The sequence below is a fragment of the Mustela nivalis genome (genome assembly GCF_964662115.1).
Source record: "Mustela nivalis genome assembly, chromosome: 4".
In the NCBI taxonomy this organism is placed as follows: Eukaryota; Metazoa; Chordata; class Mammalia; order Carnivora; family Mustelidae; genus Mustela; species Mustela nivalis.
In genome coordinates this window covers 140242039-140256622 of record NC_139023.1, presented here as the reverse complement: position 1 = coordinate 140256622, position 14584 = coordinate 140242039, and the positions used below count along the sequence as shown (strand labels likewise).

At 36.0% G+C, this 14584-nt stretch overlaps 1 protein-coding gene across 2 annotated transcripts in view; it reads right to left on the bottom strand.

The window, feature by feature from the left end:
* Positions 1–14584, bottom strand: part of LRBA (LPS responsive beige-like anchor protein) — a 730800-nt gene that overhangs the window by 622743 nt on the left and 93473 nt on the right. For both annotated transcript variants that reach the window (XM_082728100.1, XM_082728101.1), the window contains exons 5-7: positions 12150–12245; positions 637–758; positions 425–551 (exon numbers count right to left, since the gene is read on the bottom strand). In XM_082728100.1, coding sequence (XP_082584226.1) covers positions 425–551; positions 637–758; positions 12150–12245 — 345 coding nt within the window. The remainder of the gene's footprint in view (positions 1–424; positions 552–636; positions 759–12149; positions 12246–14584) is intronic.

Genomic DNA, 14584 nt, shown 5'->3' with positions numbered 1-14584 from the left:
CTCAATAGGTAAAAACTTATTGTGAAATTATCTTTCAACTTTTTATTATGAAAATTTTCAAATATATCCCAAAAAGTTAAAAGTTCAGTACAAATGCCCTCTTTCACCATTCTAGATACCACAATTGTCAACATTTTGCCACATTTGTTTTATCTATTTATTTATATGTACATACACACCATTCCTCTCTAAATTTTAAGGCACAAAAGAAACACACATTACTACTATTACCACCATTACTAAAGTAACTGCCATTGATATTTTCCCCTTTTAATTCTTTTAAATTGTCCAATGATTAATACTTCATTTCCCAAAACAGAATAAACAGAGTTGGGATCTCTACCACATATTAGGTCCTTAATATTAAAACAAAGCATTGTGAAGGCTAGCATAGCTTGTTAACTTAACTAGTAAGATCACATACCTTTTGTGGCTTAAAATCAAATTTCACACAGTGCTGAAAGCCTTTTCCTTTTGACTTTATTGATGTTATAATCAAACAGCCCCCAACAAAGTGAGCAGAATAACCAAGACCTTTGCTTGTTCTGAAACTACAAAGAATAATTTTCATTTTACCTCTAAATATTCTCTCACTAACCAAGTAAGATAACAACACTAAGTTACAAAAATACATACCAATATAAATATGGTTTATCCTTATCCACATTGATGTTATTTACAGGATCCATTCTTAGCCAGGTATGAAATGTAAAACCATTCTGGTATGGCCACTTGGCTATAGGAGGTAATGCAATGGCCTAAAGGAAAAAACTTTAAGTTATTCATTCATATGAATAACTTTATTACTAAAATCAAGAAAATGAGACTTTACAATACTGTATATATTTCTACTACATGTTATTCTATACCACGATTAAAATATCTAAAAGTCTCTTTATCCAAAAGACTTTTAATAACTTCTAAATTTTCCAAAATATATAGCAGTATTACTTTAATTAAATAATAAAAATATTCAATGTGACCTGCTGGATACATGAATCTTATTTGCTTCGTTTCTTACAGTGAAAAAAAAGATTCAAAAGTATTTGAATTAAAAGAGGTAGTAATATCAAATTAGAAATTTGCTGCTCAAATGATAAGGTATTAGAATAGAGAAAGATGGACAAAAAAAGAAAAAGTTAAGGAAAAAGCTTAGAATATTATTTTTTATTAGCAAATATAAAGCTTGAAAGAATCAGTTCATAACATTTTAAAATTATATTCAAAGCACTATAAAAATAACTTCACTACCTAGCTTAAAATTTTATTGAAAAGATCATAATTTTATTTAAAGTTACAAATTTAAAAATCAAATTTTACTTAGAAGTACATAAGGACACAGAAGAGCAAAAAACAAAAGTTGGATACTCATACTATCGAGTTAAAAATCTACCACACAAAGCTACTATGATAAAGACTGTATGGTACTGGCATAAAAACAGAAACACACGCCAATGAACTACAACTGAGAGCCCAAAAATAAAACCTTATATTTGCATTCAACTGATTTTCAACAAGAATGTCAAGACAATTCAATGAAGAAATAATAGTTTCTTCAACAAATGTGCTGGGTAATTGGGCATCTACAAGCAAAAGTATGAAGTTGACTGCTTTCTTACATTATATACAAAAAATAACCCCAAATAAATCATAGATCTAAATGTAAAAGTTAGGGGCGCCTGGGTGGCTCAGTGGATTAAAGCCTCTGCCTCCAGCTCAGGTCATGATCCCAGGGTCCTGGGATCGAGCCCCACATCAGGCTCTCTGCTCAGTGAGGAGCCTGCTTCCTCCACTCTCTCTCTCTCTGCCTGCCTCTCTGCCAACTTGTGATCTGTCAAATAAATAAATAAAATCTTAAAAAAAAAAAAAGTAAAAGTTAAAACTATAAAATTCTTGTAAGAAAAAAACAGAGGTAAATCTTTATGACCCTGGGTTAATTAAGTAAATCCTTATTAATTAGCCCACCAAAAGTGCAAGCAACCAAAGGGAAAAGTGTATCAACTAGATTTCGTTAAAATTTTTAAAAGATTTGTGCTTTAAAGAATATCATCAAAAAAGTTAAAACCACAAGCCAAAAGAATGAAAGAAAATATCTGCAAATCATACATCTGATAAGGAACTTGCACCCAGAATATATAAAGAATTCCTACAACTCAATAATAAAAAGACAAACACAATTTTAAAAAAGAATGAAAGATATGAACAGCCATGTCTCCAAAGAAGATATGGAAATGACCAATTGGGACACGAAAAGATGCTCAACATCATTAGTCCCTAAGGAAATGCACATCAAAACCATGGTTGGATACTACTTGACACCCTCTAAGGATGGCTAAAATCAATAGAACAGACATTAACAAGTCTTGGCAAATATATAAAGAAATTGAAACCCTCATAAATTGCAGGTGGGAAAGTACTATGATACAGCCACTTTGGAAAACAATCTGGAAGTTCCTTAAATGTTTAAACACAGATGTTCAATATTACCCAGCAATTCCACTCCCACGTACATACACAAGAGAAATGAAATGAAAACATGTCCAGATAGAAACTTGTATGCAAAAGCCCAAACCAGTGTTATTCATAATAGCCCAAAAAGTGGAATCAACTCAAATATCCACTAATTAATAACTGATTAAACAAAATGTAGGTATCTTACATTAGAATATTAGTAAGCTATAAAAAGGAATGAAGCACTAATTCATGATACAACACAGATGGGCCTCAAAAACACTATGCTAAAGGAAAAAAGACAATCACAAAAGGCCAGATATTATACAACCCCATTTGTATGAACTGTCCAGAACAGAGAAACCCACAAAAAAGTAGAGTAGTAGTTGGTGTTATGCCTAGGAGTTTGGGGAGGAAATGGGCTAAAAAGAACAGAGTTTCTTTTGGGGAAGAGGAAAATGTTCTAAATTTGACTGCAATGGCATTTGCACCAACTTTGTAAACACCATAAAACATTCAATTGTATACTACACAAATGAATAGTATCATATGTGGTTTATAATAAAGCTATTAAAAAATATCAGACTACACAAGTTTTTAAACTGCTATAATTTACATATGCACTTATCTACATATACTATAACACATATATATTCTTTTATACATATAAGATATCCCATAAAACATGAAAAACATCATAGAGCCAAATTTATGCAACAACAGTAATGATACTTCAAAAGACCAATTTAAAAAAAATATTGCTTTCATGGGGGCTTAAGTGGGTAGGAGAAGAATCAATGAAACAAGATGGGATTGGGAGGGAGACAAACCATAAGTGACTCTTAATCTCACAAAACAAACTGAGGGTTGCTGGGGGGAGGGGGGTTGGGAGAAGGGGGGTGGGGTTATGAACATTGGGGAGGGTATATGCTTTGGTGAGTGCTGTGAAGTGTGTAAACCTGGCGATTCACAGACCTGTACCCCTGGGGATGAAAATATATGTCTATAAAAAAATAAAAAATTTAAAAAAAAAAATGTTGCTTTAAGAATAATATAGTTGGGAGTGCCTGGCTGGTTCAGTCAGTAGAGCATGTGACTCTTGATTTCAGTGTTGTGAGCTCAAGCCCCAAGCTGGTCTCAGAGCTTACTTCAAAAAAATAAAACAAGAGAATACATATTCAATGTGTATACATGTTTTCTCTCACTAGAAAATGAGAATAGAAAATGTAAAAGCTGGGGTTCCTGAGTGGCTCAGTCAGTTAAGCACCTGACTATTATTTTGGGCTCACGTCAAGATCTCAGGGTTGTGAGATCAAGAACCACACTGGACTCCAGCTGGGTATGAAGTCTGCTTAAGATTCTCTCTCTCCCAGGGGGCCTGGGTGGCTCAGTGGGTTAAAGTGTTGGCCTTCAGCTCAGGTCATGATCCCAGGGTCCTGGGATGGACCCCCACCTTGGGCTCCTTTCTCAGTGGGAGTCTGCTTCTCCTCCTCCTTCTGCTGTTCCCCCTACTCATTTTCTTTCTCTCAAATAAATAAATAAAATCTTTAAAAATAAAAAAAAAAAGATTCTCTCCCCCTCCCCCATAGCTCATACACATGTACGTGTGTTCTCCCTTATAAAAAAGAAAAAAAATGCAGAAGTTTTATAAAAATAATTTATCCATGAATACTTTAATTTCCCTTTAAAAGCTATATCTAAGGAAAGAAGTGAGTCACTGAATATATTTAAAGTTCCATTCTCTAAAAGTTGCAAAAGCTGCTCAGCTTAACTATCCCACTTCCAGGATAAATGCAAGTAAGTGGAATAGACACACTATGATTTCAGAGAATTATAAACAATACAATTATAATATGCAAAGAAGAGAGAGAAGATGGCAGAAGGGGAGGAGGACCTAGGCTCATCTTGTCCCAGGAACACAGCTAGATTAACTATCAAGTCATTCTAAATACTCCAAAAATCAACCTAAAGGCTGATAGAACAAAAATCAACCTAAAGGCTGATAAAACTTCACAACTAAAGGGAGAGAAGAGACCACATGGTAGGAAATGTGGAGATGTGGTTTATGGGAGATCACTGGTCCTGCAGAGAAGAAGGAGCCATGGTCGCAGAGAAATGCAAGAGAGAAAAGAGCACACAGGGAAACACACAAGAACATTTTCCCCCAAAGACACAGGCTGGGAAAATGAGAGGGGCTGACTTTTGTGATTTAGTGAGTTCTTCGAAACAGCAGGCCTTAAAAACTGGAGTTTTAAAGGTCAATGGGCTTGGCAGGGATAGAGCCCCAAGGGTGCTGCCCCACTCCTAAAGAGAAGGTAGGCCAACAATGCGGGGGACAAACAGCATGGACAGAGTGATCTGAGGAACACCGGGGCACATATTAGTGGAGCATGTCCCTGAGAAGTGGTATTCAAGGAGAGACCTCTCCAAAAAAAAGGAGTCGGCTGACACCATTTTCCTCCCCTGCCTCCCAGCATACACACAGAGCCACCTGCAGAAAAGCTCAGCCTTCTTCTGGCTCCCTGACTTGCTTATAGCATATCCTGCACCCCTGCGCTCTGGCACAACTGCCCTTCTTACTCAAGCTTGCCTCAATCCTAGCACGGCAAGACCCTTCCTCAGCAAATCATTGCAAACTCCTGCCCACAACACATCCCTAATGCCCAAAGCTTTAAAAGTCAACAAACTTGCTGGGATAGAGAGCAGAGGGTATTGCATTGCTCCTGAACAGAAAGCAGGCCAACAACCAGAAGGTGCACAGCGTGAAGACAGCAATCTGAAAAAAACCCTAGGACAAACAGCAGGAAGACTATTTGCTCTCAGAGTGCCTCCCTGATAGCAGTGTGCATAGAAACGCCTCTGCAGGAACAAAGGAGCTGGCTGGTGCCATTTCTCATTCCCCCATCCCTCTACATAAACACAGAGCCACCTGAAGGAAGCAGCACAGACACTAGCTGCCTAACCTGCTTCACCAAGTCCCACACCCATGGCTCTAGTGGTGCTGCCCTTCTCAGTCAAGCTTGCCTCAGTCACAGCAGGGCAAGCCACTTCTGCAAAAGAATCGCAGAAACCCCTGCCCACACCATGTCTCCCGACCAGAGAGAAAAAGGGACAGAAAATTTTTAGAGAAAATCACAGCTGAAAAATTCCCTAATATAGGGAAGGAAACAGACATCCAGATCCAAAAGGCATAGAGAACTCCCAACAAAAATCAACAAAAGCAGGGCAACACCAATACATACAACAATTAAATTTACAGAGTAATAAAGAAAAAAATCTTAAAAGCAGCAACAGTCCTTAACTTACAAGGGAAGTCCTTAACTTACAAGGGAAGACCCATAAAGCTGGATGCAAATTTCTTAACAGAAACTTGGCAAGCCAGAAAGGGCATGATATATACAAAGTACAGAAAGGGAAAAAGCTCCAACCAAAAACACTAGCATAGGCTACCCAGCAAGGCTATCATTCAGAATACAAGGAGAGATAAAGAGTTTCCCAAACAACAAAAACTAAAGGAGTTTTTGACCACTAAACCAGCCCTGCAAAAAATATTAAAGGGAACTCTTTGAGTGGAAAGGAAAAACCAAAAGTGACAAAGACAAGAAAGGGAACAGAGAAAAATCTCCAGAAACAATGACAAAACAAGTAGTAAAATGGCACTTAATACATATCTATCAGTAATTACTTTGAATGTAAATTAAATAAACACTTAGGGTGTCGGGGGAACATGGGTGGCTCAGTCAGCTAAGCATCTTGATACTTGATTTCAACGCAGGTCATGATCTCAGAATTTTAAGATCGAGCCCTGTGTTGAGCTCCATTCTGGGCATGGAGGCAGGCTGGGATTCTCTCTCTCCCTCTCCCTCTGCCTCAGCACCTCCCTGTTTGTGCTCTCTAAAAATAATAATTAATAACTAAAAAAACTAAAAATACATAGGGTGTCAGGATGGATTAAAAAAAAAAAACAATCATCATCTATGGATGGAAAAAAAAGAAAAAGAGAGAGGGAAGCAAATGCTAAGAGACTCTTAACCACAGAGAACAAACTGAGGGTTGATGGGGGGGGTGGATGGGCTAAATGGGCAACAGGTATTAAGGAGGGTACTTATTATGATGAGCACTGGGGATTATATGTAAGCAATGAATCACAAAATTCTACTCCTGAAACCAATATTATACTATGTGTCAACTAACTAGAATTTAAATAAAAATTTGGAAAGAAAAAAAAATAATAAAAACCAAGACCTACCTATATGCTCTCTACAAGAGACTCATATTAGACCTAAACACACTTGCAGACTGAAAAGTGAGAGGATGGAGAAACATTTATCATACAAACAGACATCAAAAGATGTGAGAGTAGCAATGCTTACATCAGACAAACTGAACTTTAAGCTACAAGACTATAACAAGAGATGAAGAAGGGCATTACATCATAATAAAAGGAACAATCAAACAAGATCTAACAACTGTAAATATTTATGCACCCAACATGGGAGCATCCAAATATATAAAACAATTAATAACGAACATAAAAAACTAATTGATGATAATACAGTAATAGTAGGGGACTTTAACACCCTTCTTACATCAGTGGAGAGATCATCTAAGGAAACAATGGCTTTGAATGACACAATGGACCAGATGGACTTAACAGATACATTCATCATTCCATCAACATTCCATCCCAAAGCAGAATACACATTCTTTTCAAGTACACATGGGATTTCTCCAGAATACATCACATTCGAGGTCAAACATCAGGCCTCAAAAGTACAAAAAAACTGAGATCATACCACAGATATTTTCTGACCATAATGGTATAAAACTTAAAGTCAACCACAAGTAAAAACGTGGAAAGACCACAAATACATAGAGGTTAAGGAACATGCTACTGAACAATGAATCGGTCAACCAGGAAACCAAAGAAGAAAGTACACAGCAATACAGGATTACCTTAATAAGCAAGAAAAATACAAATAAACAACCTGAACTTATAACTTAAAGGAGCTAGAAAAAGAACAACAAACAAAGCCAAAAGCAAGCAAAAGAAAGGAAATAATACAGATCAAAGCAGAAATAAATGATATAGAAGCTAAAAAACAACAAATCAATGAAGCCATGAGCTGGTTCTTTGAAAAAATAAATAAAATTGATAAACCCCTAGCCAGACTTATGAAATAGAAAAGAAAAAGGACTGGGGCGCCTGGGAGGTTCAGTGGGTTAAAGCCTCTACCCTCAGCTCAGGTCATGATCCCAGGGTCCTGGGATCAAGCCCCATGTCAGGCTCTCTGCTTGGCAGGGAGCCTGCTTCCTCCTCTCTTTCTCTGCCTGTCTCTCTGACTACTTGTGATCTCATCTGTCAAATAAATAAAATCTTTAAAAGAAAAGAAAAGAAAAAGGATCTTAATAAATGAAATTCACAAATGAGAGAGGAGAAATATAAACACCACAATAGAATTATAAGGAGATATTAGGAAAAACTATGTACCAACAAATTAGACAATTGTAAAGTACCTAAACTGAAAGAGGAAAAAATACAAAACTGGAACAGACTGATAACCAGCAAAGATATTGAATCAGTAATTTAAGAAATCTCCCATGAACCCAAAGTCCAAGGCCAGATGGATTCACAGGTGAATTTTACCACAGGTTAATTTTATTAAGAAGAGTTAATACCTATTCTTCTCAAACTACTCCAAAAAATAGAAATGGAAGGAAAACTTGCAAATTCATCTTATGAGGCCAACATTACCCTGATATCAAAACCAGATAAAGACTTGACTAAAAAAGAGAACTACAGGCCAATATCCCTGATGAACGTGGATGCAAAAATTCTCAATAAAATACTTGCAAACCAAATCCAACAGTACCTTAAAAGAATCATTCACCACACTCGAGCTGAATTCACTCCTAGGCTGCAAGGGTCGTTCAATATTCACAAATCAATCAACAGGATACACATTAATAAAAAGGACAAGAACCATATGATCCTGGGGCACCTGGGTGGCTCAGTTAGTTAAGCACTGGACTCTCGATTTCGGCTCAGGGTTGTGAGATCAAGCCCCATGCTGGGAAATCCATGCTCAGCAAGGGGTCTGCTTGAGATTCTCTCTCTCCCACTCCCCATAACACTCCTCCCCACCATCTCTCACTCTACTAAATAAATAAGTCTCTTGAAAAAATAAAAGAACCATATGATCCTTTCAATGGATGCAGGAAAAGCATTTGACAAAGTACAACATCCTTTCATGACAAAAACACTCAACAAAACAAGGTTAGAGGGAATATATTTCAATATAATAAAGGCCAATTACGAAAACCCACAACTAATACCATTCTCAATGGATCAAAATTGAGAGCTTTTCCTCTACCAGTCAGAAACAGACAGGGATGTGCACTCTCACCACTATTATTTAACACAGAAATGGAATTCCTAGGCACAGCAATCAGACAACACAAAAAATTAAAAAGCATCCAAATAGGAAAGGAAAAAAGTCAAACTTCCACTATTTGCAGATTACATAATACTCTACAGAGAAAACCCAAAAGATTCCACCAAAAAATTACCGAAAGTGATAAATAAGGTCACAAGATACAAAATCAATGTATAGAAATATGTTGCATTTCTATGCACCAATAATGAAGCAGCAGAAAGAGAAATTAAAGAATCAAACTCACTTACAAATGCACCAAAAATAGTAAGATACCTAGAAATAAACTTAGCCAAAAGGGTAAAAGATCTATACTCTGAAAACTATCAAACACTAATGAAAGACACCAAAGATGACACAAAGAAATGGAAAAACATTCCATGCTCATGGACTAGAAGAACAAATATTATTCAAATGTCTATACTATCAAAGCAATCTACAAATTTAATCTAATCCCATCAAAACCAACTGCATTTTTCACAGAGCTAGAACAAAGAATCCTAAAATTTGTATGGAACCACAAAAAACCATGAATAGCCAAACCAACCTTGAAAAGCAAAAGCCAAGCTGGAGGCATCACATTTCTGGACTCAAAGTTACATTACAAAGCTGTGGTGATCCAAACAGTATGGTACTGACACAAAAACACACACATAAATCAATGGAACAGGGGAAAAAAAAAAAAAAGAAATGAACCCACAACTACATGGTCAACTGATCTTCCACAAGGCAGGTAAGATTGTCCAACAGAATAAAAACAGTCTCTTCAATAAACGGTGTTGGGAAAACTGAACAGCAGCATACAAAAAAATGAAACTGAACCAATTTCTTACAGCATACACAAAAATAAATTCAAAATGGATGAAAGAACTAAATGTGATATAAGAATCCATTAAAATCCTAGAGGAGAACACAGGCAGTAACCTCTTTGACATCAGCTGTAGCAACTTTTTTCTAGATATGTCTCCTGAGGCAAGGAAAACAAAAACAAAAATAAACAATTGGTACCACATCAAAATAAAAACCTTCTGCACAGCAAAGAAAATTATCAACAAAACTAAAAGGCAACCTTCAGAATGAGAAGAGATATTTGCAAATGACATATCTGATATAAGGTTAGTATCCAAAATATATAAGGAGCTTATAAAACTCCATGCCCAATAACCAACACAAATAAAAAATGGGCAGAAGACATGAATAGACATTTTCCCAAAGATACAGAAGGCCAACAGACATATGAAAAGATGCTCAACATCATTTATCTTCAGGGAAATACAAATCAAAACTATGAAGAGTTATCACCTCACACCTTCAAAATGGCAAAATTAACAAAACAAGAAAGAACAAGTGTTGGCGAGAATATGGAGAAAAAGGAACCCTCTTGTACTGTTGTTGGTGGAAATGCAAACTGGTGCAGCCACTCTGGAAAACAGTATGGAGGTGCCTCAAAAAGTTAAAAATAGAACTACCTTACAATCCAGCAATTGCACTACTAGATATTTGCCTAAAGAATAAAAAATACTAATTTGAAGAGATACATGTGCCCTGGTGTTTATAGCAGAATTATCTACAATAGCCAAATTATGAAAAGATCTCAAATGTCCTTTCACTGATGAATGGAGAAATAAAATGTAGTGTATACACACACACACACACAATGGGATAGTACTCAGCCATCAAAAAGAATGAAATCCTGCCATTAGCAACACCATGGGTGGAGCTACAGAGTATCACACTACATGAAATAAATCCGAGAAAAACGAATACTATATGATTTTACATATTCAGGGAATTTAGGAATCTGAACAAATAATCATAGGGGAAAAAAAATATAGGCAAACCAAGAAATGAACTCTTAACTGGAGAACAAACTGATGGCTATCACAGGGGACAGGGGCAGGAGGATGTGTTAAGCAGGTAATGGAGATAAAGGAATGCACTTGACATGATGAGCACCAGGTGACGTATGGAACTGCTGAATCACTAATTGTATACCTAACATTATACTGTATGTTAACTACTAGAATTTAGAATAAAAGAAAAACAAAGTGAACATTAAAAATTTTGCATTTCAAGAAAGTTCATCTCATAAAACTGCTTCTTATATTAGAGGTAAATTATAGGCTCAATGCCAAGAGAATGAAGTTATTCTGGAAAGCTTCAGGTCTAAAAGGAAAAATTATGAAGAACAAACAATACAGCAATAAACTGTCCAAAGAAAGCTGTGTATTGTGTATTAAATATTCAAATATTACAAATGTTTTTTTTAAAACACTCTTTTCTTGGGGCGCCTGGGTGGCTCAGTGGGTTAAGTCTCTGCCTTCAGCTCAGGTCATGATCTCAGGATCCTGGGATCGAGCCCACCAACAGGCTCTATGCTCAGTGGGGAGCCTGCTTCCCCCTCTCTCTCTGCCTGCCTCTCTGACTACTTGTGATCTCTGTCTGTCAAACAGATAAATAGAATCTTTAAAAAAAAACAAAAACAAAAAACAAAAAAAAAAAAACACTCTTTTCTTTTTGCAGGTATTACCTGACTACTACATAGGGCCTAAGACGTTAGTAAGATATTATGAAAAACAAAGTAAAAATAACAAAAAATAATCTCAGAAAAAGAACAGACTGAAATACTCTCAAAAAATTTTTTGCTAGTAACAAGCAGATGAATGTAATATGAGGAGGTAAAAAAAAGCTTCCATATATAACATATGCACATTATACAATGCACTCCAATTAACATTCTAAAATATTACAAATATTACTATCAACATCTTATTTAAACTATATTAAACTGATAAAGGCTTAAAAAATGCTGAAATTGATGTAATTTGGAAACTCCTGAATCCGGAGAACTTGCCAAAAAGTTTCAAAGATTTATTCTCATTCTATATACCACGTGTAAAAGAAACACCCTTTGGGGAAGTACAAGGCTGAAGAAAGATTCAGTAAGATAGAAAGTGAAAGTGTCACATAAAATACCTATTGGACAATGCGGAGATAAATTCTAAAGACAACATGTTCAAAAGAACTGGGTTCTTACTCCATTATTGCCCCAAGCTATAATGGGCAGCTTTCTTAACTTCTGTGAGCCTGTATTTCTTCACCTCTAAGACAGGAAAAAGTAACACGAAAAACTGCTGTAAGGAATAAGTTAAGCTGTGCAAAGAAGTTTCTACCTAACAATGAACGTGTCAGGTTGTTTACACGGCTGTACTTTCTGGAAGGCAAGGAAAACTCCAAGTGATTTCCTCATTAAAATTTACTTACTGCAGCACTCTTTCCTGGAAAGTTGAAAAAGGCATCAGGACCATACTTCTGAGGCATATGCTTTAACACAGATAGCAACTTCCCAGCATGTGGAGGCTATGAAAATAATCAACAGCTCATTAAACACATTATTCACCATAAAACAAAAAGTTATTTTTAATATACTCATACTTTAAATATACCCAAGAAAAAACAAATGATGCTGTTAGCTAAAAGCATATAAAAAGCAATTATTTTCACTATCTTAAAGAAATATAAAATGTACCTATGCCATTTTTGTAATACAATAGAACATACGAGGTGTTTGATAAATATGTGCCAATATCATCTGACACCTGAATCTTCTCCATACTGCAGCAAAAATGTTTTAAAATTACAAACTATATCAACCCACCACCCATCCCTCTTTAAAACACACTTTTTAATTTCACAAATAATGCCTACTATGTTATACTGTTAAAAACTGTTTTCAAAGAAACAATAAAAATATTTTAACCTTATAACCAGAGGTGGTACTATTATTATCCTATTTTATAGAGGAGGACTCTGAGACAGAAGAACATGTCCAAGGTCACACAGGTAGCAAAATGGCAAGGTGAGGATCAAAACTCAGTCTTACTTGAGAGTCCATAGTTTTAACTACTACACTTTTACCTTTCTATTATGCCCTCAGAGAGCTTCCCACTGCCTTTAAAATAAAGACCAAAAGCCTTACCACAGCCCACAAGATACTCAATCTATCTCACTAGCCTCATTCTGCATTTCTATCTTCTGCTCTCTGTATTCTTCCCACAAAAGGGCCTGAGCACGAACTATTCCTTGTGCTTACAATATTCTCACTAGGCCCACTTCTCTTCCCTCTTAACTAAATAAATCTTACCCAACTTAAAAAGAGCTCATCCTAAAGGTCCACTTCCTCGTAGCAGTCTTCCCTGACCTCTGAGACTGGATCCAATCCTCTGTCATATTTCATTCTATATTACCTTTACTATATAGCATATAAAAAGCTGTAGCATTACATCTATATAATGCCTCTTTGACCCACAAGTCTCCTCTAATACACAAAACAACAACTAAAACAAAAAGACTTATTTACAAGGAAAAGAAATGAACAATCATATACACATTATCATTTTAATCAGTTTGTAAACAAACAGGATAAAGTGTAATACATTCTTCCTCATTAAAAGTTCTAAACAAGGCCAACCTACAAGTGAAATCACTTGCTTGCTTTCATCTTATTTGGTATCTACTCTATTTATAAAATGTCTAAGAGTCCAGCAATCTTCTACCTAAATGTTAAGTGGAGAGTTTACTAAGTGACCAAGAAATTTTCAATTAGCCACACTGCTTAATTATAAAAGTGTAGCAACAAGTAACTACATTCATATTGATTTTTTAAAATAAACTCCAAAATGAAATAACTAAAAATAACTCTGCAGTCAAAAATAAAAATAATATAGCATTTCCATCTAGAGAACCATTCCACAAATTTCTGAATTCTTTTCAGTTTTGGGTTGTTTTTTTTTTTTAAGATTTTATTCTTAGGTAATCTCTACACCCAATGTGGGTCTTGAACTCACAACCCCGAGATCAAGAGTTGCATGCCCCAGGGCCTTGCTCGTTTTATTAACAGCTCATTATTTTCTCACTTTATGCCCTAAACCTATTCTCATTCAACTCCAAGTCACATAAGCAACTGTCTAAACATATTTAATCTTTTTATGTGTTCCTTCAAAAATGTTTTTGTGTGACTGTACTTATAATTTAAATGATATTGGGTTAGATATATTAATCTGTTTCTTCCTGCTTCTTGCATCTATTCACATTAACTTTTGCATCAATTCTAACTGCTATATAATAATCTAGCTAATGCGTCTAATACATTTTACCTGTCTACTTTCCTAATGATAAAGCCTCCGTGGTGACAATTCACTGCCACCAAAAATAATGCTTCATTGAACATCCTCATGTGTATTTCCTTACGAAACAGAGTCTCGGGGTGCCTGGGTTGGCTCAGTGGGTTAAAGCCTCTCCTTCGGCCCATATCATGATCCCAGAGTCCTGGGATCGAGCCCTATACAATAGGGCTCTTTGCTCAGTGGGGAGCCTCCTCGCCCCACCCCCACCTGCCTCTCTGCCTACTTGTGATCTGTCTCTGACAAATAAATAAAATCTTTAAAAAAAAAAAAAAAAAAACAGAAAAGAAACTGAGAATCTCATGGAACATGTACTCAGGAGCAAATTACCAAGTCACCGTATAGCAGTTTAATTTATGTGACTAAGTAGTAGTAGACTACTGGAGGTTGGCTAAATGAGTGTTCATGCCAGCCACCAGCATACACGTTCAAATAACCCTATCCCTGGTTTTTTGTAAGTGATAAATCACTAAGTTCTACTCCTGAAACCAATATCACACTATATCTTAACTAGAA